Here is a 26,985-nt window from a genome sequence, read left to right on the forward strand (position 1 = left end):
CTGAGTCAGGAAGATCCCCTGGAGAAGGGAATGGCTACCCACTCCATATTCTTGTCTGGAGAATTCCATGGACAGAGGAGCCAGACAGGGATTGCAAAAGTCGGACACAGCTTAGTGACTAAATCACCAGCTGGCACAGTGGTAAAGAATCCACCTGTCAATGCAGGGATATGGTTTGATCCTTGGGTCGGGAAGATCCCCAGGAATGGGAAATGGCAACCCACTCCAGTATTCTTGAAAGGAGCCTGGCAGTCTACAGTCCACTGGGTTGCAAAGAGTCAGACACGACTGAGCATGCACACATGTGTGTACGCGCACACACAAAACATACACACACACACATGCATAAAGCACCAATTTTCCAAACTCTGATGGGGGAGTCCTTCTACAAGTTTCAAAATCTTCCAACTAAAGCCACATGGCCTAATTCTTAACTGTAGCTTGGTGGGCTACAGTCCATAGGATTGCAAAGAGTCAGACATGACTGAGCAACTAACACTTTCTTTTTACCATAAATAATCTACCTGATTACTGTATCATAATTTTATAAAATATTATATTAAGTTAATTTTAACATAATCAGTATCCTTTATAATCTTGTCTTTTATGCTGTAAGGGAAGAAAATTTCCTTCTACTCTCTTAGGTTCTATGACTAGGATGAAGAATTAAACTGACATAAAACCAATTAACAAGAAAAAAAGCATACAAATTTATTCAATTTTTTTTACAAGTACATGGGAGTCTTCAAAAGGAAAATGAAGACCAGAAATCATTAGGCCCAAAAACTTATATACCCTTTTTGCACAAAGAATGATAAATTATGGGGATATGAGAAGACAAAGGAGCTTGGACTGAGTGTAGTATATCATGGGACAGTGACTAGGAACTAAATAGAGGGAACTAAAGGAAGATCATTTTAGTAGGTCTGTTTGCACAGGTCCATTTTGGCACTGACTCCCAGTCTCTGGTGATAAGAATGTTCTCTTCCAATACAAGGAGGGCACCTTTCCAAGGGAAATTTCATGTCCAGCTTTTATGTAGAAAGGGGGAGGGCAGAGAGCCCTTCCTGAATCTGCTGTCAAATGCCTTCAGCTCAAAATAATCAATATACCAAAGTGCCATATTTTGGCATTGGAGGATCTGAACTCTTTCAGTGCCCTTTAAAATATTCTGAGAAGTGGTCTATTAGCTTCACCACGTTGTCAAGGAAGCTCATGGCACCAATGAGGCTAAGAACCCTTGATCTGGAGGCAGGGAGTCTGGGAGGGGGAATGCAAAAGTCTGAAGGCAGGAATGAGCTGCACAGTTCAACATCTTGTGGAAGCAGAAAGAAGTTTCTGTGGCTGAAGCCAGGGTAGCTGGAGCAAGGTAGAATTAGGCCATGTGGCTTTAGTTGGAAGATTTTGAAACTTGTAGAAGCACTCCTCCATCAGAGTTTGGAAAATTGGTGCTTTATGCATGTGTGTGTGTGTATGTTTTGTGTGTGTGCGTACACACATGCATGCGTGCTCAGTCGTGTCTGACTCTTTGAAACCCAGTGGACTGTAGACTGCCAGGCTCCTTTCAAGAATACTGGAGTGGGTTGCCATTTCCCATTCCTGGGGATCTTCCCGACCCAAGGATCAAACCATATCCCTGCATTGACAGGTGGATTCTTTACCACTGTGCCAGCTGGTGATTTAGTCACTAAGTTGTGTCCGACTTTTGCAATCCCTGTCAGGCTCCTCTGTCCATGGGATTCTCCAGGCAAGAATACTGGAGTGGGTTGCCATTTCCTTCTCCAGGGGATCTCCCTAACCCAGGAATCAAAGCCGGGTCAACTGCATTGCAGGCAGATAATTTACCAACTGAGCTATGAAGGAAGCCCCTTGGGAAGCATACTAATCTATAATTTTCTAAATATATTGTGGCTATATTTCCATTTTAGTGCATAAAACTACTACTCATTCCTTTTTCCTCATTATTTTAAATAATTTTATATTGTTCCACTAAAGGATGCATGATCATTTCATTGTTTCCTATTATTAGCAAACATTTAGACTTTTCCTATTCTTTGTGTAAATATGCAGAACTGTATTTTTCTTTTTGTTTACTTGTAAGAAAGTATGCTTAAGAATGATTTTAGAATTGCTGGGTTATGTGTATGTGCTTGTAAAGTTTGATAGATTTTAAATTGTTACTCAAAAAAAGATGGTACTGGTACCAATTTACACTCCATGAGATATTTTTATCGTTATTAATACCAAGACTTTCCACTCCAGTATTCTTGCCTGGAGAATCCCATGGACAGAGGAGCCTTGCAGGCTGCAGTCCATGGGGTCACAAGAGTCGGACACGACTTGGTGACTGAACCAAACCACCAAGACTTTATCTATACTTATTAAAATCTATAATAAGAAACTTTTGTAATTACTGTTTATTCTCTTGTTTCAGAACAATGAGATGGGGGAGCTACAAAGAATACGGATGAAGGATGAAATCCGAGAATATAAATTCCGAGAGGCCCGTCTCCTTCAGGACTACACTGAACTAGAGGAGGAAAACATCACGCTGCAGAAACTGGTGTCCACATTAAAACAGAACCAGGTGAGGTTTAAGATTTTTGGTTGCACTCCAAATGGATTGACACCTTCTGAAATCTTAAATATTCTTCCTTCTTAATCTTAAATCTTAAACCTTCTTAAATCTATACTAAAATTCTGATCTATAAAGGAAATCATATAGGAATATAGGAGACTTTATCAGAAAATTAACTGTTGAAATTTGCCTCAATCTCCCAACATTATGTGCTGAAATTTCCCAACCCTCCTATTTCAGCTAAAATTTAAAAGGCAAACCTAGAAGTACTATAATTACCAAAAAAACTTTATTGGATGGGAAAAACTTACTTTATTCTTTAGTTATATGTTAATTTATTTCTGGAGTACGCTAAATGTGTTGTAATTAATCTAACCTGACGACTTATTAAAAGACTTACTAAAATCTAACCTTGACGACTTATTAATCTTGTAATACAAGCTTCAAGTTTCCCTGCAATCTCTCTGTCCATCCCTTTGACTCTCTCTCTTGTAAATTGTTTTCAAATTATGCAAGGAAGGGTATTATGAAATGTAAATCAGTAAGAACAACATTATAAGATAAAGAAGATGCCTAATTTCTTTGTTCTGCTGTAACCTAACAAAAAAGATTGCATGTGTACATTTGAATAATTTTGTGAGGCTTAGAAAACTTAATCGTTTAATTTTCCTGATCAGTTTGCTTTGTGGTTTGTTATAGCTATTAGTAATAGCTTTGTTGAATCTGTACTTTTAGTAGAATTTATTTATGAGTAAAATTTATAGGTAGTTAAGCAAAGGTAAGCTGGATTTCAAGGCGTTTTCAAAGGTGGTTTTTCCACCACAACCCTATTCTGGTCTAAATGTTGTCATAAGCTCTCAGATCAGGTCAACAAACTGCACCAGGCACTGTGCTAGGCTGAATTCAGAATCCAAAAGGTAGGATTCTCGTCCTCTGTCAATTTGGGGGTCAGTCCAGATGTATGTTTCCACTTCTGTCCCTTCCCAAGTTAGTATCTCCTTCTAGAACTGATCCATGGGTTCTATGTTTGCAGTTTCAACCAAACACAGATTGAAATTTTTCTTTAAAAAAAAAAAAGAAAATTCCAGAAAATTCCAAAAAACAAAACTTGAATTTGCCTCACACTGACAGGTACATAGCATTTATATTGTATTAGGTATTTTTAAATAATCTAAAATTGATTTAAAGATGTGCCAATGTGCATAGGTCATATGCAAATACTATGACTGCTTTATCTAAGGGATTTGAGCATCCACAGAGTTTGGTATCTGTGGGGCTCCTGGAACCAATACCCCATGGATACTGAAGCACAGTGGTGTGGTTTTGATAGATATAAAGATGAAGATGGGAATGGTAAAATCCAAAAGGAAAAAAAATTCCGTGTATTGACACAATTGAAATCTGATTTCTGATCATTGCCACTTCCCCTCAGTGTTGGGGAGCAAGATGTCTACTAAGGAGTGCAGGGGGTGGTTCTAGACCATTAAAAAAAAAAGAGTTACCTATATATTCCATGTGTTTTTACCTCATTCCTTTCCCTTTAAGCCATGAATCATTGTGTGTGCTGAGGCTGGCAGTATGTGAGATCCCAGGTCTTGATTTGGCTGAGGTCAGTGAGCTCACAGTGGAGAAAATTAGAAAATTTTTAAAAAAAATATGTTTCTCAGAAGTGTCTTAAAATAAGAAGGGTATTTTTTTGTTGTTTTGTTTTTTTGTTATTGATGAAGAATGTAGAGGACTTGAAGTGCAAATAAATTGGTCATTTCTCCTGATCCCTAAAGCCCTCACAGCTCTCTGCACAGGCGGGAGTATGATAACACCCATCGGCACTGTAGGGTACCCCATCACTGCGCGTGGTAGACTGATGTCATCAGGAGGTTAATTTAGGCCAGTATTAGGTATTCTTGAAAGACTGCCAAGGTATCCTGTGAGAATTCATTAGCCCAGATGCCATTTCTATGGGAATTTGTACTACGAGTCTGGCTGATTACTGTTTACTGTTAACTCATGCCCTCCCATGAGTAATTGAAACATGGAAATCAAATGCTTAACTCAGAAGTTAGGGGAAAAAAACAGGAAAATATATACATCTTTTAAATTTTATTTTCTAGATGTAATATTGTAATTTTCCCAATTAAGTGTCTAATTAGTTAATTTAAAATCACTTTCCATACAAAGGGTCATTCTGGCTTATTTAACAAGTGGGTGCACTGGAGTGCCACATGTTTCTCCTAATTAACGAAACGCTGATTTTGGTTTTTTCTTCCTATTGGCCTTTATTTACAGAATTTAGCATTCAAATACATAACAATGGTTGGCTTTCACTTTCAGAATTGGTCTGAATGTTGCTTTGTACTGAAACTCCCTATACAAAATATACTCCTCCAGCCTGGTTTGAGGTTTCCCTAAATAGCAAAGCTGCTAGGATTGTAAAGCGTTTAGTTCTAAAAACTAAACAATCAATAGATTATTTTCTAAATAATTGTTTAAATAGCACTTCTTACTCCCTATGTAGCTTCTATATTTTATAATCTGTTTCTATCTCTCTTCATTACAACATAACACCTAAAACAGGGCCTGGTCCATAATAGGCATTAAATAATTGTTGAAAGAATAAGTAAACTTTTTTTCTTTATCTTACATCCACAAGTCAGCTTAGAGAGGAAACTAAAATTTAACATTGTTACTATTAACCATGTCAGTTTTTATTTGTGATCCTAATTATGAGGTATAGGAACACCAAAGAGTTGACTCTGAAAACTTTAGCCACATTCCTCACATTTGGGTCTACGTCCCAAGTAGCTCAGTTGGTAAAGAATCCGCCTGCAATGCAGGAGACCCTGGTTCGATTCCTGGATCAGAAAGATCCGCTGGAAAAGGGATAGGTTACCCACTCCAGTATTCTTGGGCTTCCCTTGTGGCTCAGCTGGTAAAGAATCCACCTGCAATGCAGGATACCTAGGTTCAATCCCTAGGTTGGGAAGATCCCCTGGAGAAGAGAAAGGCTACCCAGTCCAGTATTGTTGCCTGGAGAATTCCTTGGACAGTCCATGGGGTCGCAAAGAGTTGGACACAACTGAGCAACTTACACTTCACTTTGTCTAAAATAAAACCAGACCTTACCTTATATTAAATATGCTTTATACCTTTATACTTCTCAAACCCAAATATCTGAAAGTGCAATAAGCAGAAGTCATATGAAGGTATCAATTGTCATTTCCCCAACAAACCATCAGAAAAATTCATTGATAAAAAAAAAGCTGATAATTAGACCTCTTGCAGTAAGATATCACCTCAATAGAGATTTAGCAGAATCTCAAAATGGGGTGTCCAGGGGAAGGATGTTCATGTGATTTGAGGATCTGAACTGGTGGCTCTTGCATGGTGGGAAAGTGGTTGGGATAGACAGAGTTTATGACATAACAGCTTTGAGTAGGGAGGTACAACAAAGTGAGGGTCTTGATTGGAGTCTTGAGGAAGCTGTTTTAGTTGAGTGTTATCTTCCAGGAGCTTGTTTTTCACTCAAGTAGCTAGTTTTTTATGCCTAGTTCCAGTATTGGTTAACATAGAGGAAGGACTAACATAGGACAGGAAATCATATTCAATTTTTAGAGATGTGATGGTAGGAGAGAGAAATAATAAATTCCATGTCCCTCATGTCTCACATACTGAACTAAGGCACTCAATATTTATTGTCTGAGCACTGAAAACTATGGTTTTCAATTAACAATTCAATTATATTTTCATTATGAAGAATATTTCCTCTAGGGATATATTTCTATATCAAGTAATTATGTCATAAGAGACCCTGGAATCAATTCAGTTTGATTTCATTTAACCAATATTTCAGATGTAGCTTTCTATGAAGCCATATTTTTAAATTTATTTTAATTTATCTTTAATTAGAGGATAATTGCTTTACAATGTTGTGTTGGATTCAGCCATACAACAATGTGAGTCAGCCACAAGTATACATACATCCCCTCCATCCTGAGCCTCCCTCTCGCTCTACCCCCATCCCACTCCCTTAGGTCATCACAGAGCAAGGCTGAGCTCTCTGTGTTATATAGCAACTTCCCACTGGCTATCTCTTTTACACATGGCAATATATATAGTTCAGTGTTATGCTTTCAATCCCTCCCACCCTCTTCTTCCCCCACTGTGTCCACAAGTCCATTTTCTACATCTGTGTCTCTATTCCTGCCCTGCAAATAGTTTCATCAGTACCATTTTTCTAGATTCCATATGGTTGTTGTTGTTCAGTCACTAAGTTGTGTCCAACTCTTTGCAACCCTATGAACTGCAGCATAAGAGGCTTCCTGTTCATCACCATCCCCCAGAGTTTGCTCTAATTCATGTCCATAGAGTCAGTGATACTATTTAACCATCTCATCCTCTGTCACCCTCTTCTCCTTTTGCCTTCAATCTCTCCCACAATCAGGGTCTTTTCAAATGAGTCTCCTCTTCCCATCAGGTGGCCAGAGTATTGGAACTTCAGCTTTAGCATCAGTCCTTTCTATGAATAGTTAGGGTTGATTTCCTTTACTGGTTTGAGCTCCTTGCAGTGCAACAGACTATCAAGAGTCTTCTCCAGTACCACAATTCAAAATCATCAATACTTCAGCCCTCTCTTTATGGTCCAACTCTCACATCCATACATGACTACTAGGAACACCACAGCTTTGACTATATGGATCTGTGTCAGCAAAGTGATGTCTTCGCTTTTTAATACGCTGTCTGGGTTTGTCATAAGTTTTATTCCGAAGAACAAACGTCTTTAAATTTCTTGGCTACAGTCACCATCCTCAGTGATTTTGGAGTCTAAGAAAATAAAATCTGCCACTGCTTCCACTTTTTCCACTTCTATTTGCCATGAAGTGATGGAACCAGATGCCATGATCTTCGTTTTTTGAATATAGAGATTAAGCCAGCTTTTTCACTCTCCCTTTTACCCTCATCAAGAGGCTCTGTAATTCCTCTTCACTTTCTGCAATTGAAGTAGCATCATCTGCATATCTGAGGTTGTTGATGCTTCTGGCAATCTTGTATCCAGCTTGTGATTCATCCAGCTGGCATTTCACATGATGTAATCTGCATAAATGTTAAATAAGCAGCTGTATGACAATATACAGCCTTGTCATACTGCTTTCCCAATTTGGAACCAGTACGCTGTTCCCTGTCCAGCTCTAGCTGTTGCCTCTTGACCTGCATATGGGTTTCTCATGAGACAGGTAAGGTGGTCTGGTATTCCTGTCCCTTTAAGAATTTTCCACAGTTTGCTGTGATCCACACAGTCAAAGGCTTAGTCAATGAAGCAGAACTAGTGTGTTTTTTTTTAATTCTCTTGCTTTTTATATCATCCAATGGATGTTGGCAATTGGATCTCCGGTTCTGCTACCTTTTCTAAATCCAACTTGTACATCTGGAAGTTCTTGGTTCACATACTTTTGAAGCCTTGCCAGAAGAATATTGAGCATTACCTTGCTAGCATGTGAAATAAGCACAATTGTATCTAGTTTGAATATTGTTTGGCACTGCCTTTCTTTGGGATTAGAATGAAAACTGACCTTTTCCAATACTGTGGCCATTGCTGAGTTTTCCAAATGTGCTGGCATATTGAGTTCAGCCCTTTAACAGCATTATCCTTTAGGATTTGAAATAGCTCATGGAATTCCATCACCTCCACTAGCTTTATTTGTAGTAATGCTTCCTAATGCCCACTTGACTTCACACTCCAGGACGTCTCCTAGGTGAGTGACCACACCATCATGGTTATCCAGTTCATTAAGACCATTTTTGTACAATTCTTCTGTGTATTCTTGCCACCTCTTCTTAATCTCATCTGCTTTCTGTTAGGTCCTTACTGTTTCTGTCCTTTATTATGCCTATCTTTGAATGAAATGTTCCCTTGAATCTCTAATTTTCCTTAAGTGATTGCTAGTCTTTCCCATTCTATTGTTTTCCTCTAGTTCTTTGCATTGTTCATTTAAGGAGACTTTCTTATCTCTCCTTGCTATTCTCTGGAACTCTGCATTTAGTTGGGTATATCTTTCCCTTTCTCCCTTACTTTTCATTTCTCTTCTTTTCTCAGCTATTTGTAAGGCCTTCTCAGACAACCATCTTGCCTTGTTGCATTTCTTTTTCTTGGGGATGGTTTTGATCACTGCCTCCTGTACAATGTTACTAACCTCAGTCCATAGTTCTTCAGGCACTCTCTCTATCAGATCTAATTCCTTGAGTCTATTTCTCACTTCCACTGTATAATCATACGGGATTTGATTTAGGTCATGCTTGAATGGCCTAGTGGTTTTCCCTACTTTCTTCAATTTAAGTCTGTACTTTGCAATGAGGAGATCAAATGAACTGAGCCATAGTCAGCTCCAGGTCTTGTTTTTGCTAGCTGTGTAGAGCTTTTCCATCTTCAGTTACAAAGTATATAATCCATCTGATTTCAATATTGACCATCTGGTGATGTCCATGTGTAGAGTTGTCTCTTGTGTTGCTGGAAGAGGGTGTTTGCTGTGACCAGTGTGTTCTCCTGGCAAAGATCTGTTAGCCTTTGCCTTGCTACATTTTTTACTCTAAGACCAAACTTGCCTGTTAGTCCAGGTATCTCTTGGCTTCCTACTTTTGCATTCCAATTCCCTGATGAAAAGGACGTTTTTGTTTTTGTTTGTGTGTGTGTTAGTTCTAGGTCTTGTAGGTCTTTGTAGACTCTTTTAACTTCAGCTTCTTTGGCGTTAGTGGTAGGGGCATAGGCTTGGATTACTGTGATGTTGAATGGTTTGCCTTGGAAGTAAGTCGAGATCATTCTGTCATTGTTGAGACTACACCCAGTTACTGCATTTCAGACTCTTTTGTTGACTGTGAGGGCTACTCCATTTCTTCTAAGGGATTCTTGCCCACAGTAGTAGATATAATGGTTATCTGAATTAAATTCATCCATTCCATTCCATTTTAGTTCACTGATTCATTCATATAATGTCGATGTTCACTCTTGCCATCTCCTGTTTGACCACATCCAGTTTACCTTGATTCATGGACCTAACATTCCAGGTTCCTGTGCAGTTATGTTCTTACAGCACTGGCTTTACTTTCACCACCAGACACATCCACAACTCAGTGTTGTTTCCACTTTGGCTCAGCCTCTTCATTCTTTCTGGAGTTATTTCTCTGCTCTTCCCTAGTAGCATATTGGACACCTACCGACTTGAGGGCGGTTCATCTTTCAGTGTCATATCTTTTTGCCTTTCATACTGTTCATGGGGTTCTTAAGGCAAGAATACTGAAGTGGTTTGCCATTCCCTTCTTCAGTGGACCACAATTTGTCAGACCATGACCCATCTCAGACTCTCCACTAGACCTGTCCCCCTTGGGCTGCTCTATACTACATGGCTCATAGCTTCATTGAGTTACACAAGGCTGTGATCCATGTGATCATTTTGGTTAGTTTTCTGTGATGGTGGTTTTCTTTCTGTAGGCCATGAGACTGTAGTTCTTGCTTCTTCTGTCTGCCCTCTGATGGATGAGGATAAGAGGCTTGTGCAAGCTTCCTGATGGGAGGGACTGGCTGTGTTCCATAGGGAAAACGGGGTCTTGCTGTGGTGGGCCGGGCCATGCTCAGCAAAACTTTAAACCAATTTTCTGTTGATGAGTGGGACTGTGCTCCCTCCTTGTTAGTTGTTTATCCCGAGGCAGCCCAGTCCTGGAGTCTGCAGACTCTATAGTAGGGCTAATGGTGACCTCCTCCAAGAGATGCCAAGATGTGTCTCCCTGGACTGCTGCTGCCACTGCCCCTGACCCCACGGCAGGCCACTGTTGACCTATACCTCCACAGAAGACCCCCAAACACTCAGGCAGGTCTGACTCAGTCCCTTGTGGGATCACTGCTCCTTTCCCTTGGGTCCTGGTGCACACAAGGTTTTGTTTGTGCCCTCCAAGAATCTCCATTTCCATAGTCCTGTGGAAATTCTGTAATCAAATCCCTCTGACCTTCAAAGTCAGATTCCCTGGGGATTACCAGTCCTTTTGCCAGATCCCCAGGTTGGGAAGTCTAATGTGAGGCCTAGAATCTTTGCAACAGTGCAAGAAACTTCTTTGATATAATTATTCTCCAGTTTGTGGGTTGCCCAGCCAGAAGCTTTATGGTAGGGCTGCAAGCTCTATGGTAGGGCTAATGGCAACCTCCTCCAAGAAGACTTAGGCCACATGCCATGCCTACTAGGACTGCTGCTACCAGTGCCTCTGTTCCTGCAGCAGGCCACTGCTAACCCACGCCTCCACGGGAGACCCTCAGACATTCACAAACAGGTCTGACTTAGTCTCTTGTGGGGATCACTGTTCCTTTTCCTTGGATCCTGGTGTGCACAAGGTTTTGTTTGTACCCTATAAGAGTCTCTGGCAGGTATGGGTTTTGATTTTAACATGATTGCACCCCTTCTACCGTCTCATTGCAGCTTTTCCTTTGTCCTTGAATGTAGAGTATCTCCTTGGTGGGTGTCAACATCCTCCTGTTGATGGTTGTTCAGCAGCTAGTTGCAATTTTGGTGTTCTCACAGGAGAAGATGAACACACTTCCCTCTGCTCCACCATCTGAACTGAAAAGCACAAACTTCTTCCCCAGGGCATCCGAGTTCAGAAGAGAGGTTTACAGGGAGAATATCCTCCTCACCATGAATCTTGGAGGGTACCCAGCAAGTGCGGGGTCCTGGTGCTGACTGCTTCCACCCTTGCTTTTGGACTTTGGCCCCTTTTTGTTTGTTTGTTTGTTTGGGTTGGTTGTTTTTCTGATGTTGAACTTCGTGAATTGCTTATATATTTTGGAGATTAATCCTTTGTCAGTTGCTTCCTTTGCAATTATATTCTCCCATTCTGAGAGTTGTCTTTTCATCTTGTTTATAGTTTCCTTTGCTATGCAAAAGATTTTACATTTAATTAGGCCCCATTTGTTTATTTTTGTTTTTATTTTCATTAATCTAGGAGATGAGTCAAAGAGGATCTTGCTGTGATTTATGTCAAAGAGTGTTTTGCCTTTTTTCTCTAAGAGTTTTTAGTTTCTGGCCTTACATTTAGGTCTTTAATCCATTTTGAGTTTATTTTTGTGCATAGTGTTAGAAAGTGTTCTAATTTCATTCTTTTACACTTTGCTGTCCAGTTTTTCCAGCACCACTTATTAAAGAGGGGCTGTCTTTTCTCCATTGTATATTCTTGCCTCTGTTGTCAATGATAAGCTGCCCATAATTGTGTCAGCTTATCTGTGGGCTCTTAATCTTGTTCCATTGATCTATATTTTGTTTTTGTGCTAGTACCATACTGGCTTGATGATGGTAGCTTTATAGTATAGTCTAAAGTCAGGAAGGTAGATTCCTCCAGCTGCATTTTTCTTTCTCAAGATTGCTTTGGCTATTCAGGGTCTTTTGTGTTTCCAAACAAACTGTAAATTTTTTTATTCTAGTTCTGTGAAAAATGCTATTAGTAATTTGATAGGGATTGCACTGAATCTGTAGAAGGCTTTGGGTAGTATAGTTATTTTCACAATATTGATTCTTCCAATCCAAGAGCATGATATATCTATCTGTGCCATCTTTATTTCTTTCATCATAGTCTTATAGTTTTCTGCATGTAGGTCTTTTTGCTCATTAGGTAGATTTATTCCTAGGTATTTTATTTTCTTCTTTTGTTGAAATGGTGAATGGTGTAGTTTCTTTCATTTCTCTTTCTGATTTTTCATTGTTAGTGCATAGTAATTCAAAGAATTTCTGTATTAATTTTGTATCCTGCAGCTTTCCTAAATTCATTGATTAGCTCTAAGATCATGGCATCTGATCACATCAATTCATGGCAAACAGATGGGGAAACAATGGAAACAGTGACAGACTTTATTTTGGGGGGCTCCAAAATCACTACAGATGGTGACTGCAGCCATGAAATTAACACATGCTTGCTACTTGGAAGGAAAGTTATGACCAACTTAGACAGCATGTTAAAAAACAGAGACATTACTCTGCCAGCAAAGGTCCATCTAGTCAAAGCTATGGTTTTTCCAGTAGTAGTGTATGGATATGAGAGTTGGACTATAAAGAAAGCTGAGCTCTGAAGAATTGATGCTTTTGAACTGTAGTGCTGGAGAAGACTCTTGAGAGTCCCTTGGACAACAAAGAGATCCAAGCAGTCCATCCTAAAGAAAATCAGTCCTGAATATGCATTGAAAAGACTGATGCTGAAGCTAACACTCCAATACTTTGGCCACCTCATGCAAAGAACTGACTCATTGGAAAAGACCCTGATGCTGGGAAAGATTGAAGGCAGGAGGAGAAGGGGACGACAGAGGATGAGATGGTTGAATGGCATCGCCGACTCAATGGACATGAATTTGAGTAAATTCCGGGAGTTGGTGATGGACAGGGAGGCCTGGCGTGCTGCAGTCCATGGGGTCACAAAGAGTCAGACATGACTGAGCAACTAAAGTGAACTGAATTGAATGATTTTCTAGTGATATCTTTAAGGTTTTCTTACATATGGTATCATGTTATCTACAAACAGAGTTTTACATCTTCTTTTCCAATCTAGATTCTTTTCATTTCTTTTTCTTCTCTGATTGCCATGGCTAGGACTTCCAAAGCTATGTTGTATAATAGTTGCAAGGATGGGCACCCTTGTCTTATTCTTGATCTTAGAGGAAATGCTTTCAGTTTTTCACCACTGAGAATGTTTGCTGTGGGTTTGTCGAACAGAGGTCATGTACTTTTTTGAGAACAAAAAACACTGTTACTGGCTCAAAGAGCTTAGTTCAGTTCAGTTCAGTTCAGTCACTCAGTCGTGTCCGACTCTTTGCTACCCCATGAATCGCAGCACGCCAGGCCTCCCTGTCCATCACCAACTCCCAGAGTTTACTCAAACTCATGTCCATCGAGTCGGTGATGCCATCCAGCCATCTCATCCCCTGTTGTCCCCTTCTCCTCCTGCCCCCAGCCCCTCCCAGCATCAGGGTCTTTTCCAATGAGACAACTCTTCACATGAGGTGGCCGAAGTATTGGAGTTTCAGCTTCAACATCAGTCCTTCCAAAGAACACCCAGGACTGATCTCCTTAGGGTCTCATGTAATTGAAGAGTAAAGCTATCTGTTAGGTTTAGCCATACAGGTTGAAATTAAGATCTTCACAGTTCCCAAATAAAACCCAAAAAGAAAACAAAAGATCTTTAGAGTTCTGAAACTCTGAAAAGATTGCAGTGTTAAATGCTGTCTCCAACCCTCAAGTAGTTAAAAATAGAATTACTAAACTATGAAGTTGTTGTAAGCAAATGCAGCAAAGTATTGATTTTTATAATGGTGACTACTTTGATGCTGTCTTCAAAATGTCAATTACCAATTTTTAAGTGCCTTCCCATTCTATTTCTGGTGCTTCCACTTTGCTGTGATTCTAATCCTATGATGCAGCCTTGCTGTAACGGTACAAGAATAGAGTGATTTGTTTGCCTGAGTGGGTCAACAAAGACTTCAGTTAGTATCAGAGTCTTGATTTGGGTCTTGAAGAATGAATAAGAGTTTTCCAAAAGACTGTCTTTGCCTGGCAGAGAAACATGAAACAGCTGGGTAAATAGAAGGACAAGCCACATTTGAGTGAGTGTGAGTGAAGCTGACCAGATAGAAAGAGATCAAGTCGTAAGGAAATTCTGCTATCAATTACGTAAAAATTACAGAATAAAAAAATCTACATTACAAACTAAATTAATGTCTTACTTCATTAATTAATGTCTTTCTTCCTTCCTCCTGTAGACCAGGAGTCAGCAAAATTTTTCTAAGAAGGGTTAGGTAGCAAACATGTTAGTTTTTGCAAGCCATATATTCTTTCTTGCAACTACCCTGCTCTGCCGTTCTGGTGTGAAAAGCAGCCATAGACAATATAAAAACAAAATAGTGTGACTATATTCCAATAAAACTTTGCTTACAAAAATAGGCTGTGAGCTAGATTTAGTCCAGAGGACACAGTAATATTTGAAAATGCCTGGTCTAAGACATCAGTCTATCAAGGATTACAGGATAAAATTTCTGCATTGCCAACTAAATTAATATCTGCAAATGTAAGCTATCACATAATCTGAGGCCAGTCAAAAGATTGCTGGAAATACTGGGAAAGTCTGGCAAGCCAGTGTCCTAATTTGTCCAGGGGTAGAAAAGGTAAAGGTCAGGAGGAAGATGACTTTACAGTACATAAGGCCTGGAAGAAACCATGATACAAGGAAACAGACTCTGTTATACTAAGAAAATTTTATGATTTGACTCTTTTAAATGATTCTATCATGGACCTGTGAATTTCCACGGGACACCACTGTCTAAGTGAGTGGTGGTGAGTGCTGACTATCCATCAATATCCATTGTTTCCTTCTTCCAATATATTACCCAATTTTTAACTGGGCACAAGCCTACTGAGAGTGAAGACTACATTCTTCACCTTCTTTGCAACTGGTACTAGCCAATGGGATATGAAGAGAAATGATATGGCCAAGACTCTGAGACAGGTCTTTAAAGAGACAGGAGGGTGTACCCTTATTTTGTCCCACTGCTTGGAACATGATCAAGAAGTCAAGCAACCTTAGATCTTGTAGACTAGTGTAGGAGGCAGTGCAATAAGATGGGAGGAGTCTGATTCTTGGATGGCCTCATTAAACAGAGATTTTATACTGACCCTTGACTGTTCAATGCTGTTCACTCACTAAGTCGTGTCTGACTCTTTGCACCTCTATGGACTGTAGTATACCAGGCTTCCCTGTCCATCACTATCTCCCAGAGTTTCCTCAAACTCATATTCATTGAGTTGGTGATGCCATCCAACCATCTCATCCTCTGTTGCCCCATTCCCCTCTTGGCCTCAATGTTTCCCAGCATCAGAGTCTTTTCCAGTGAGTCGACTGTTCGCATCAGGTGGCCAAAGTATTGGAGCTTCAGCATCAGTCCTTCCAATGAATATTCAAGGTTGATTTCTTTAAGATTGACTGGTTTGATCTCTTTGCAGTCCAAGGGACTCTCAGGAGTCTTCTCTAGCACCACAGTTCAAAAACATCAGTTCTTCTGTGCTCAGCCTTCTTTATAATCCAGCTCTCACATCCATACATGACTACTGGAGAAACCATAGCTTTGACTATACCTTTGTTGGACCTTTGTCAGCAATATAATGTCTCTGTTTTTAATACACTGTCCAGGTTTGTCATAGCTTTTCTTCAAAGGAGCAGCGTCTTTTTAATTTCACGGCTTCGGTCACTGTCCTCAGTGATTTTGGAGCCCAAGAAAATAAAATCTGTCACTGTGTCCATTTTTTCCCCTTTTATTTGCCATGAAGTAATAGAACCAGATGCCATGATCTTAGTTTTTTGAATGCTAAAACTTGACAGTTTACCTCCGTACTCTTACACGTGAGAGAAACAAATTTCTATCTCAAATAAGTCACTCTTATTGAGTTCTCTCTTACATCAGCCAAACCTACACCCTAATTAAATCTGTATCAAGACTCTTATCCTAAAGTTTGCAAGACAAGCCACTGAATTGAGATTATGTGAAGAAGGGGTAGGGGCATGGAAAGGAATACAAATATATGAAAATGATCATTATCTATGATCTCTATCCTTTAGTGGTTTTTTGTTTTTTTATTTGTTTTAAGATGTATTTATTTATTTTGTTTGTGCTGGGTCATCGTTGCTGTGCACAGGTTTTCTCTGGTTCTGACAAAGGGGTACTACTCTTTGTTGCAGTTCCTGGGCTTCTCGTTGCCATGGTTTCTCTTGTTGCAGAGCACTGGCTCTAGGCATGTGGCTTCAGTAATGGCAGCGCATGGGCTCAGTAGTTGTGACACATGAGCTTAGATGCTCTGGGACCTGCAGGAATCTTCACAGACCAGGGATCAAACCTGTGACCCCTGCATTGGCAAGCAGATTCTCAACCACTAGACCACCAGGGAAGCCTTGTCCTTTGGTTTTTAAAATCCTTTACAAAACAAAAGTTTAAGGTAATATAAATATTAAAATATATTTAAAGGTAAACATAGTTCATATTACTATCTAAAATCATAACTGACATTGTCATATTTTTTTATTTTATTTTTTATTCACAATAGTTTATTCAGCAAATATTTATCAAGAGCAGAATTTTATTGAGATGCAAGAAGGGATATTAAAGCACTCTGAGGGAGACCTAGGTGCATAAAAAATATTTCCTCCTAGTAGTTGTGGAGATAAAAACACTTATTAAAAGATGGCCTGTGGCAAGAGCCATGGAAAAGGCCCCAAAGAAGGCAGTTGTGTTCAGAATGGGATATCTCTTTCATTTGTGGACCTTCACAACCAAGGAGGTGTTTGAACAGGCTCTTATTTGGTTGTAATTCTAAAGAATATTATATTGATAACAATATATATGTATTTTTTTTCTTAAAAATCACCTTTATTCCCACCATTAAAGATCAACTGTTAACATTTTCTTAAATTTCCATTTGATCTCATGTATTGCATGGTTGTAATAATATATTATCCTTTTTCACTGAGTTTTATTTATTTCCTATATCAATACAAACTTTTTTTTTTGTAGGAAGTTCTACATCTAATATTTTTTTTAAGCATTTCATGTTTTTTTTTTTATAAATTTATTCATTTTAATTGGAGGCTAATTACTTTACAATATTGTAGTGGTCTTGCCATACATTGCCATGAATCAGCCACGGGTGTACATGTGTTTCCCATCCTGAACCTCCCTCCCCCAAACTTATTGTTGACATCATTTTTGATAACTAAGATTATATCTTGTTCTGAAGAAATTATTTAAGGAATTATGGCTATGCTTTTTTTTTAAAAGTCATCTTTTAGAGATAGATCCTTAAGTATGTGATATCTTGGAGTTAATAAATCCAACTAGGAGAGTGAATGAAAATGTAAATGAAAGAAATAGCCAGGAGTTGATGATTGTTGAAACTGAGTGGTGGGTTTCCTGGGAGTCATTGAACTCTTCTCACTACTTGAGTATTTTTACATTACCCACAATAAAAAGTTTTTTTTAAAAAGTGTCATTGTGTGATTATAAAAGTGTGTGGTGGATTTAGATTGTTCTCAATTCTTTACTCTCTCCCACTGCCATAAGCTGGCAGTGCCTTAAAAGTAGCAGAGTAAATTCGTCGGCTCCATTGACATTGGAATATTAGCAGACATAATGGAACACAGATTTCAGACATCCTACCTCGGTTTGACTTATCCCCTTATTTTCCTGTATCACAATGAGAAAACCATGCCCCAGGAAGCGTGACCCTGCAAGTCTGGTCCTAAAACAAGACATGTACAGCAGACTTGAACACAATCTGAAGCCTGACGCCAAGTCTGTCCAGCTGGCATCCTGAAGCAGAGCTGCCAGGGCTGGCACACAATCACCTAGTTATGGGGGGATCTTTCTTGCAGCTTTGCTTGTGTGAGAGATCTTCTGCCAGTCTCCAGTTGGTTTTCTGTGAGAATTGTTCCACATGCAGATGTATTTTTGATGTGTTATGGGGAGGAGGTGAGATCCATGTCCTCCTGCTCTACTATCTTGATCCACTTCCACTTTTGTTTTGGAGTAATTGGCACTGTTATTCCAGATTCTTTCCTTAAACATGTGAAGTACTTCTTGCTTTCTCATCTTACTCTCATACATATTTTATCGAGATTATATTCATACTGTGATCTTTTAACTTAGCCCTGAGTATAAAAATGTCCTTATTATTAATAATTTAAAACAAAGTAATAGTGATGATAAAAGTCTTTTCTTGGATTGTGAGTATTCTGATATACTACTACAAAACATGTTATTGATTTATTAGGCAAATAGTATCCCCTTTTGATCATTGGAACCTATAAAAGAAATTCTAAGAGAGGTACCTTTTTCATTTCTGCTAGGAACTGAATTTATATATATGGAAATCTAAAGAAACCATTCTGTGTTACCTTAAATGTGTATATATCATGTGCTTTTTAGATTTATTTTGTAGACTTTTAATTTTTTAAATGTTAGGTCCACTAGAGTGTTTAATGGCAGTTTTGTAAGACCCAAATTTTAGTTTTATGAATCTTCTTTATCCTATCTGATTCAGGTTGAATATGAAGGCTTAAAGCATGAGATTAAGCGATTTGAGGAGGAGACGGTGCTGCTGAACAGCCAACTGGAAGATGCCATCCGGTTGAAAGAGATCGCTGAGCACCAACTGGAAGAAGCCCTTGAGACCTTAAAAAATGAAAGGGAGCAAAAGAACAGCCTGCGGAAGGAGCTGTCCCAATATATCACCCTCAATGATAACCATATCAGCATCTCAGTGGATGGGCTCAAGTTTGCTGAGGATGGGAGTGAACCCAACAATGATGACAAAATGAACGGACATATCCACGGGCCCCTTGTGAAACTGAATGGAGACTATCGGACTCCCACTTTAAGGAAAGGAGAGTCTCTCCACCCTGTTTCTGACTTGTTCAGTGAGCTGAACATTTCAGAAATACAGAAATTGAAGCAGCAACTTATGCAGGTAAGAACTTTGTTTAGGCTTGTTTAGTGACTTTTCTGTAAGTTATGTGTAGCATGGTGTTGGATTTCTTATTGTCATGTTTCACTTCCAGATTACTTTTTAAAATATTCTTTAATTAGCCACTTTGAAAGTACAATATTTTAGAAAGATACAAAAGTGGTGTTAAGAGAATCTCTCATTTACATTGTTTTATGAAATTTATCCCTTAGATAAATTAGATGGCAATTGAGTGTGAAGGGAGAATGATGGCATCTTGATGAATTTCTCACACACAAAAATTCAAAAGCTTTATACAGGAGAAATGATAGGAAATGAAGTTTCCCATCACAAGCAACTCTATGTATATATTCAAGATTAATGGTTATACTTCACAACAGTATTTTAAGCTCTAAAAGGCAAGAAGGATTTTCTTTATACAAACTAGCTAGGATATTGTATGATTAAAAATACGGAAGAGGTGTAAATCTGAAACCAAAGCATTCTTACTCGTATATGAGCTAAGCCTTAAAATTGTAACATCTTCAAATCAAACAACTTGGGGACAGTCCCAGTCTTTAAGCTTATGTCACTATGAAATGGCTTTCTGTTAATAGTGTAGAGTCTTGCCTCCCGACCATACCTTAATCCTGTGATAATGGAAATGCTGTCTGAGGAACAGCATCACCAACAGCCACCATCTCGTGAGGGCTTCTGAGGAGACAATTGTTGGGCTCTTCACAGGTCTATTGAGCCAGGAATCTAATTCAACAAGCTTGTCAGGTGATTCAGTTCAGTTCAGTTCAGTCACTCAGTCATGTCTGACTCTTTGTGACCCCATAGACCGCAGCACGCCAGGCATCCCTGTCCATCACCAACTCCGGGAGTTTACTCAAACTCATGTCCATTGAGTCGGTGATGCCATCCCACCATCTCATCCTCTGTCGTCCCCTTCTCCTCCCGCCTTCGATATTTCCCAGCATCAGGGTCTTTTCAAATGACTCAGCTCTTCACATCAGGTGGCCAAAGTATTGGAGTGCTAGCTTCAGCATCAGTCTTTCCAGTGAATATTCGGAATTGATTTCTTTTAGGATTGACTGGTTGGATCTCCTTGCAGTCCAAGAGACTCTCAAGAATCTTCTCTAACACCACAGTTCAAAAGCATCAATTCTTTGGCACTCAGCATTCTTTATAGTCCAACTCTCACGTCCATACATGACTACTGGAAAAACCATAGCTTTGACTAGACGGACCTTTGTTGGCAAAGTAATGTCTCTGCTTTTTAATATGCTGTCTAGGTTGGTCATAACTTTCCTTCCAAGGAGTAAGCATCTTTTAATTTCATGGCTGCAGTCACCATCTGCAGTGATTTTGGAGCCCAAAAAAATAAAGTCTGCCACTGTTTCCCCATCTATTTGCCATGAAGTGATGGGACCAGATGCCATGATCTTAGTTTTCTGAATGTTGAGCTTTAAGCCAACTTTTTCACTTTCCTCTTCTACTTTCATCAAGAGGCTCTTTAGTTCTTCTTCACTTTCTGCCATAAGTGTAGTATCATCTGCATATCTGAGGTTATTGATATTTCTCCTGGCAATCTTGATTCCAGCTTGTGCTTCATTCAGCCCAGCGTTTCTCATGCTGTACTCTGCATGTAAGTTAAATAAGCAGGGTGAAAATATACAGACTTGACATACTCCTTTTCCTATTTGGAACCAGTCTATTGTTCCATGTCCAGTTCTAACTGTTGCTTCCTGACCTGCATACAGGTTTCTCAAGAGGCAGGTCAGGTGGTCTGGTATTACCATCTCTTTCAGAATTTTCCACAGTTTATTGTGATCTACACAGTCAAAGGCTTTGGCATAGTCAATAAAGCAGAAATAGATGTTTTTGTGGAACTCTCTTGCTTTTTTGATGATCAGGTTATTCTTCAGTCTGTTTTCCTGCCAAGGTTCTTCGCATGAAGCTGATATTTAGTGGCCTGAAGACTCTGGCAATCACTTATTTTTATAGCAAACAGGGCTTATAATTTTCTGCATCTACAGAAATGATTACTGAAAATGTAGTTAGCAGAAATAAATGAGACTAGAGAACCAATGAAATTAATATAATAGACTTATTTTTAATACTATATCAGGAGTTAACATATCCTTTTACTTTTAACTTTACCTGCCCAGTGCTTTTAGCTGCTGAAAGATAATTAGTGAGAATTTGTTTTCTCAGTGTTCAATTTCAATCAAGATAAGAAAATATGGACACTGGAAGAAAATTAATTTCTTATAGATTTAGTTGGCTGCAAAGTCCAGTTCTGTGTAGTTAATATTTTTCTATTAGTTTACACTAATATATGCAAGTGAATAGAAAACATTTCCTTGTAAAAAAATTTTCTATGTGATATGTATTTATAAGAATGTACGCCTTCAAACTGAATAGAATTAATGTAAAATTTTTCTGAAACTATCATGTTTGTTGCTTTAGGATGAAAAGTTACTGAGTGGAAGCTTTTGCTTCTTTTTATTTTGGTGACAGTGTGTAAAATTTATGAGGAAGTAGGGGTTTTGTGTATAAAAGAGCTTGACAGTTTTCAACCAGATCACCTATTTGGTTGAAAGCTCAGAGCTGTTCTCAGTTTTATATAATACTAGATATCATCTGAACTGGGGAATACAAAAGTCCAAAAGAGAAGAGTAGTTTAATAAAAAGAATGGTGGAAAACAAGTTCTCAGCAAGAGAGTGGTTCTCAATGGGAACCACCTTGCAGAATTTGTGATGGGGTAGTTCCTCATTGTCTGAGCCTAGCTGATGATTTACAGGAGGTTTAGCATCTCTGCTCCCAACCCATTAAATGCTAGTTACCTCCCCTCATAGATGTGCTAACCAAAAAGTCCCACACATTTCAGATGTCCCAAGGGTCATCCTCTAGTTGAGAGTCATTCTTAGAAGAACAGCATTTTCTCCCATAAAATTGGGACACGTTTTACTTTCCTCAAAGTGTCATGAACTTACAAATTAACATACATAGAGTGCTTAGTACAAGGCCAAACACATGATAAATGCTCAATAATTATGAACTATTATCACTGTTTCAACTCCACAGTGTCTTTAATTTGTTAGGCACTCCATTTATTTAACTATTATTAATATTATTAACTGTTACTATTGGGTGATTAGCTCAAGGATTGTAATCCCACATGGGAGTAATGTGGTCACTGGTAGGAATACAGAAAGGTGACAGTTAAAACTCAAAGTATGAGACAGTCTGCAAAATGATATTCTTTCAGCAAAAATTTAGAGTGAGAAAAACTTAACTTTGTAAACTATTCTTTAATATATGAGAAAACTTTGTACCTTTGAATCTTTCATGAGCACTTAATTGATGTGACAATTTGTTAAGCTGTAGAGGGACATTCATAGGGCCTTTTATTCCCAAAGTATGCTTCTAATTTAGTTACAAAAACCAGGCTTAACACAGGAATGAATTTGAAGCTTCCAGTCTCACACTAGGAACAGTAACTTCTAATTTTGTTGTAAGTAAAGTGAACACCTATTTTTCTTGTAATCAACATTTTTTGTAAGAACCTATCTCATTTGAACTGTTGAACACAAGTATAGCGGAACGTATCCTCTCGTGCATAATTTCTTTATAATCTGAGATTTTCCTTAGCTGTGTGTCTCTTTGTGTTTAATTCCTGTAAATTATATAAACATTACAGTAGACATTGCCTAGAAGTTATTACAGTTGGCTCTGATGTGCATGAAAATAAAATGGTAATTCTAAGAAACACCACATAGATGCTGTTGACTTTAAAAATATTCATAATGTACAAGTTGAGAAGTGACGGGAAGTAAAATTCGCTCAGTCATGTCTGACTCTGCGACCCTAGGGACTATACAGTCCATGGAATTCTCCAGGCCAGAATACTGGAGTGGGTAGCCTTTCCCTTCTCCAGGGGATCTTCCCAATCCAAGAATCAAACCCAGGTCTCCCTCATTACAGGTGGATTCTTTACCAAGTGAGCCCCTCAAAAGTTGAGTTATGTTTTATACAGTGGCAATTTTTAGGACTTCAAGCCTGGGAGGCATCATTAAAGGTAACCCTGAAAGAAATTCTCTGAGGAGGCAAGGGGAGGAGCCAGGTTATACAGAAGTTTTGCAACAAAGGGCAAATGGTCTGAATGTCAAAAGATTATTGTTGATTAAAGGAAAACCAGATATCTAAGGAATTTAGTGCTTTTCCATGTAAGGAAAGATGCAAGAGTCTGGGCTCACTGAAATCATTCCTTTGATATGCACCTCAGCTGTCTGGGGCCAGTATCCTCTGTTTTCACATCCTGACTTTTCTCAGGGTTCACTGTTGGAAGTGGCTGCAGTCTGATGGCTGCTAGATAGCAGGTATTCTTTCCTTCCTGAGTTCCTTCAGGGCTCACCAGTTCATCTGCAGTTGTGGGTGCAATTGCTGATGGCTGTGACATCTTTTGTTTCCTGATATGGCAGGAAATATTCCATTTCTCAGCCCCTTGTAACACATACTGTGTCAGTATCACTGTTTTGGACCTACAGAGGAGGCAATAAAATGCACTTTCACTGTGGCCATCTGAAACACTTGGGGCCAGATGTGTTTTGAAATTAAATATTCTGACTATAGAAAGTGTAGGGATGGAAAAAATTTTCCCCTCTACCCTTCTAGGTTCTTTGGCTGGTCTAATAATTAAAGTGAAGACAGATTCACAAGTGAAAAACAAATTTAATTTCATTTGTAGAAGGGCAGAGACAGGGATATAACACACTCTACCAGAGAATATGCAGCTTTTAAGATTTTCTTAGGGTTAAAGAAACCTTTTGAAAACAGCAGGCCTGAGTCAAAGCCTATCATCTTTTTCTTAACTTATAAGATTCCATCTGTGCATATATATTGTTTTCCCATCTAAGAGTATTTACTTAACTTCTTTCTGAAAAGAAAAATAAAACAAACCTATGTTTCAGCCATGGCTATCAGGAATGTTGGGTGAACTGCTTCACTTCTCTGAGGTGCGTTTACAAAGGGGAAGATAATAAACTAGCCCCCACCATTAGTCTCTATGATACCTTGCTTGGAAATGGCGGGGGGTGGGGGGGGGGGGAGATCCCCTTTATATTTATAATTACCGTTTCCCAGCAGATGGAGATGGCAGTATTGTCTTGAGGAAGTGGACCTTTTTTTTTTTTTCAAGGTATCATACTGCCATCTGCTGGGAAACGGTAATAATAAATACAAAAACCCATGCTGACTACGATTTAAATAGTGACTCCCAGAGCTGGATCACCATCAAAACTCAATTATTTCAAATAGAATATAATAATAATTCCCAGTGACAAGTTGCTTAACTCATTTTATTAGAATGAAAATAAGCCTGGGAACACTAAATAATATAATCTATTGAAGGAGTCTCTATGCTTGTGCTGAAATTTCTACCTTTGATAAATAACCTCTGTTCACTGTGAACTTCTGTTCATGCAGCCTGGCGTGCTGCAGTCCATGGGGTCGCAAAGAGTCGGACACGACTGAGCAACTGAACTGAACTCAACTCAACTTCATATCATACAGAGTCAGACTAAACAGGAGAAACTCTCTGGATTGTTTTCTTCAATATCATTCTAGCTATGTAATTTCACAAGTGATGTGAGAAAACAGTAATATTTCTGTAAAACTGAAATTAATAAGATTTGTTGTTTCCTTATGGATGTGGAAGAAATGATGATTCATATTGTGTTCAGATACAGTTTGTTAAAGGCAATTTTAATTTTTCCTACAGTGATGGAAATTTTATGTATGTCTCCAAAGAGTTCAAAGCAATTTATGTATGTTTGCTTTATTGGTGGGTGTTTATAACAACTAAGAGGTAATGTGGTGTTATCCCCATTTTACAGACAGGGAAACTGAGGCACAAATATGTTATGTCATTTGCTCAAAGTCAAAAGCCTTAGAAGTGGAGTTGCTACACAGAAAGAGAGTCAAACCAATGAAATATCTGTGTTTAACAAAGACTCACAGAATATTTATGAGGTGAAATTAATTAAGACAAGATTGGTCAGTTCCTGGTTTTTAAAACATAATGTGACAAATACAGTTTCCTAGGACAAAGTTGACAGCTTCAGTTGTCAAACTATTATAAACTTTACAGTTAAAGATTACCTTTAATAAGCTTTAGGCAAACATATTTCTCAGAAGTCTTACTTTTTTTAAAACCATCCACCAGTAAGCATAATAAAAGCATCCATGATCGAATAACAAGGGATGAGTCTATATAGTTTTTTTTAAAAACTGCTTTATGGTGATTATTCACACAATCCACCCATTTAAAGAGTATAATTCAATGTTTTTTAGTAAATCACACAGTTGTGCAGTCATCACCACAGTCAGTTCATTACACCGAAAAGAACCCCACTTGGTCATGTTTTTTAGCCCTTTTTTATATATTGGTGGATTCAGTTTGCAAGTATTTTGTTCAAGATTTTTGTGTCTGTATTCGTAAGAGACACTGGCCTGGGGTTTTCTTTTCTTAGTCTGGTTTCGGTATCAGAGTAATATTGGCTCTTAGAATGACTTGAAACAGTCCTTCCCCCTAGCCCTTTTTTTTTTGAGTCTTTGTCCAGCTTTCTAACTTGCATACATGTGTGTGTGAGAGAGAGAGACAGAAAGAGATAGGAAGAGATTCCGTCTCATCACACTGTCTAAAAGATATTGCCTTCTTTCCCAACTACTAGATTCCCTGTCCTCATGTTTCTTGGTTCTAGGCTGATCTTTTTTCATAGCTCTCATGTCCTTGTTTCTTAGGGCACAGATTTGCCAGGGTTGCTTCATTTCATGCATAGAAGAATAAATTATTTATTTCTGAGTTCTGTTTTGCATACTCATACTATTTATCTGCTAAGTCACTTCAGTCATGTCCAACTCTTTGTGACCCTATGGACCATAGCTCGCCAGGCTCCTCAGGAATGGGATTCTCCAGGCAAGAATACTGGAATGGGTTGCTATGACCTCCTCCAGGGGATCGTCCCAATCCAGGGATCGAACCCAAGTCTCTTATGTCTTCTGCATTGACAGGCAGGTTCTTTACCACTGACACCACCTGGGAAGCCCTTACTGTGTATCCCATTACAAAAATCACACCAGTCATTCAGGTGTCAAATTGAGAGTCAGATGGCCAGGATAAAGACTTTATGGAAATTAATAACTCATAGAACAGCTTTTATTTCTTTTCCTGTGAAAGTCCTAATATTAATGAGCAAATTCTGCTATCTGTTCTTTTGTTCCTTCACAAAAGAATTTATCAGTACTTGATACATGTTAATGTGTTTATTTAAAAGTAAACACTCAGTGAAATTAAAAATAATTTCTATGGGATGGTACTTCCCTGGTGGTCCAGTGGTTAGGGCTCTGTGCTTCCACTGCAGGGTACACAGGTTCAGTCCCTGGTCAGGGAACTAAGGTCCTGCATGCCGTGTGGCCAACAAATTACTCATTCAGGTTTTCTGGCAAAACAATCAGCCCTACTACACAAAATAAAATCTTCAGTTTCAGATAGAATCTCTCTACAATAGAGATTGTAGAAAGAGAAATAAAGCAAATGTTCTTAGTCACTGTAGATTATATTTTATTTATATATAATCATAGAAGACTATAATTAACTCAGCAAGTCTCTCTTGAATAAGTTCTTCACAAATGGAGATTAAAATATACAGTTAAAATGAATATTAATTTTAAACTTTAAAGTGCTTTGCATTTAATAATTTGAAACACAATGTATTTTAAATAGTTTAAACTCTGCTCTCTGAAGTTCAAATACAATTTAGTACATCAAGCCTCAATAGTACTTCAAGCCTCAATAGCTGAGTGAAAATGTAATGCCAGAGTTATACAAAATTATC

At 38.6% G+C, this 26,985-nt stretch overlaps 1 protein-coding gene across 10 annotated transcripts in view; it reads left to right on the forward strand.

The window, feature by feature from the left end:
• The window catches only part of BICD1 (BICD cargo adaptor 1), a 246,604-nt gene that overhangs the window by 171,450 nt on the left and 48,169 nt on the right, over positions 1 to 26,985 (forward strand). For all 10 annotated transcript variants that reach the window (XM_043440940.1, XM_043440941.1, XM_043440943.1 and 7 more), the window contains exons 3-4: positions 2,435 to 2,587; positions 18,679 to 19,104. In XM_043440940.1, the coding sequence (XP_043296875.1) occupies positions 2,435 to 2,587; positions 18,679 to 19,104 (579 nt within the window). The remainder of the gene's footprint in view (positions 1 to 2,434; positions 2,588 to 18,678; positions 19,105 to 26,985) is intronic.

Source organism: Cervus canadensis, chromosome 21, assembly GCF_019320065.1.
Source record: "Cervus canadensis isolate Bull #8, Minnesota chromosome 21, ASM1932006v1, whole genome shotgun sequence".
In the NCBI taxonomy this organism is placed as follows: domain Eukaryota; kingdom Metazoa; phylum Chordata; class Mammalia; order Artiodactyla; family Cervidae; genus Cervus; species Cervus canadensis.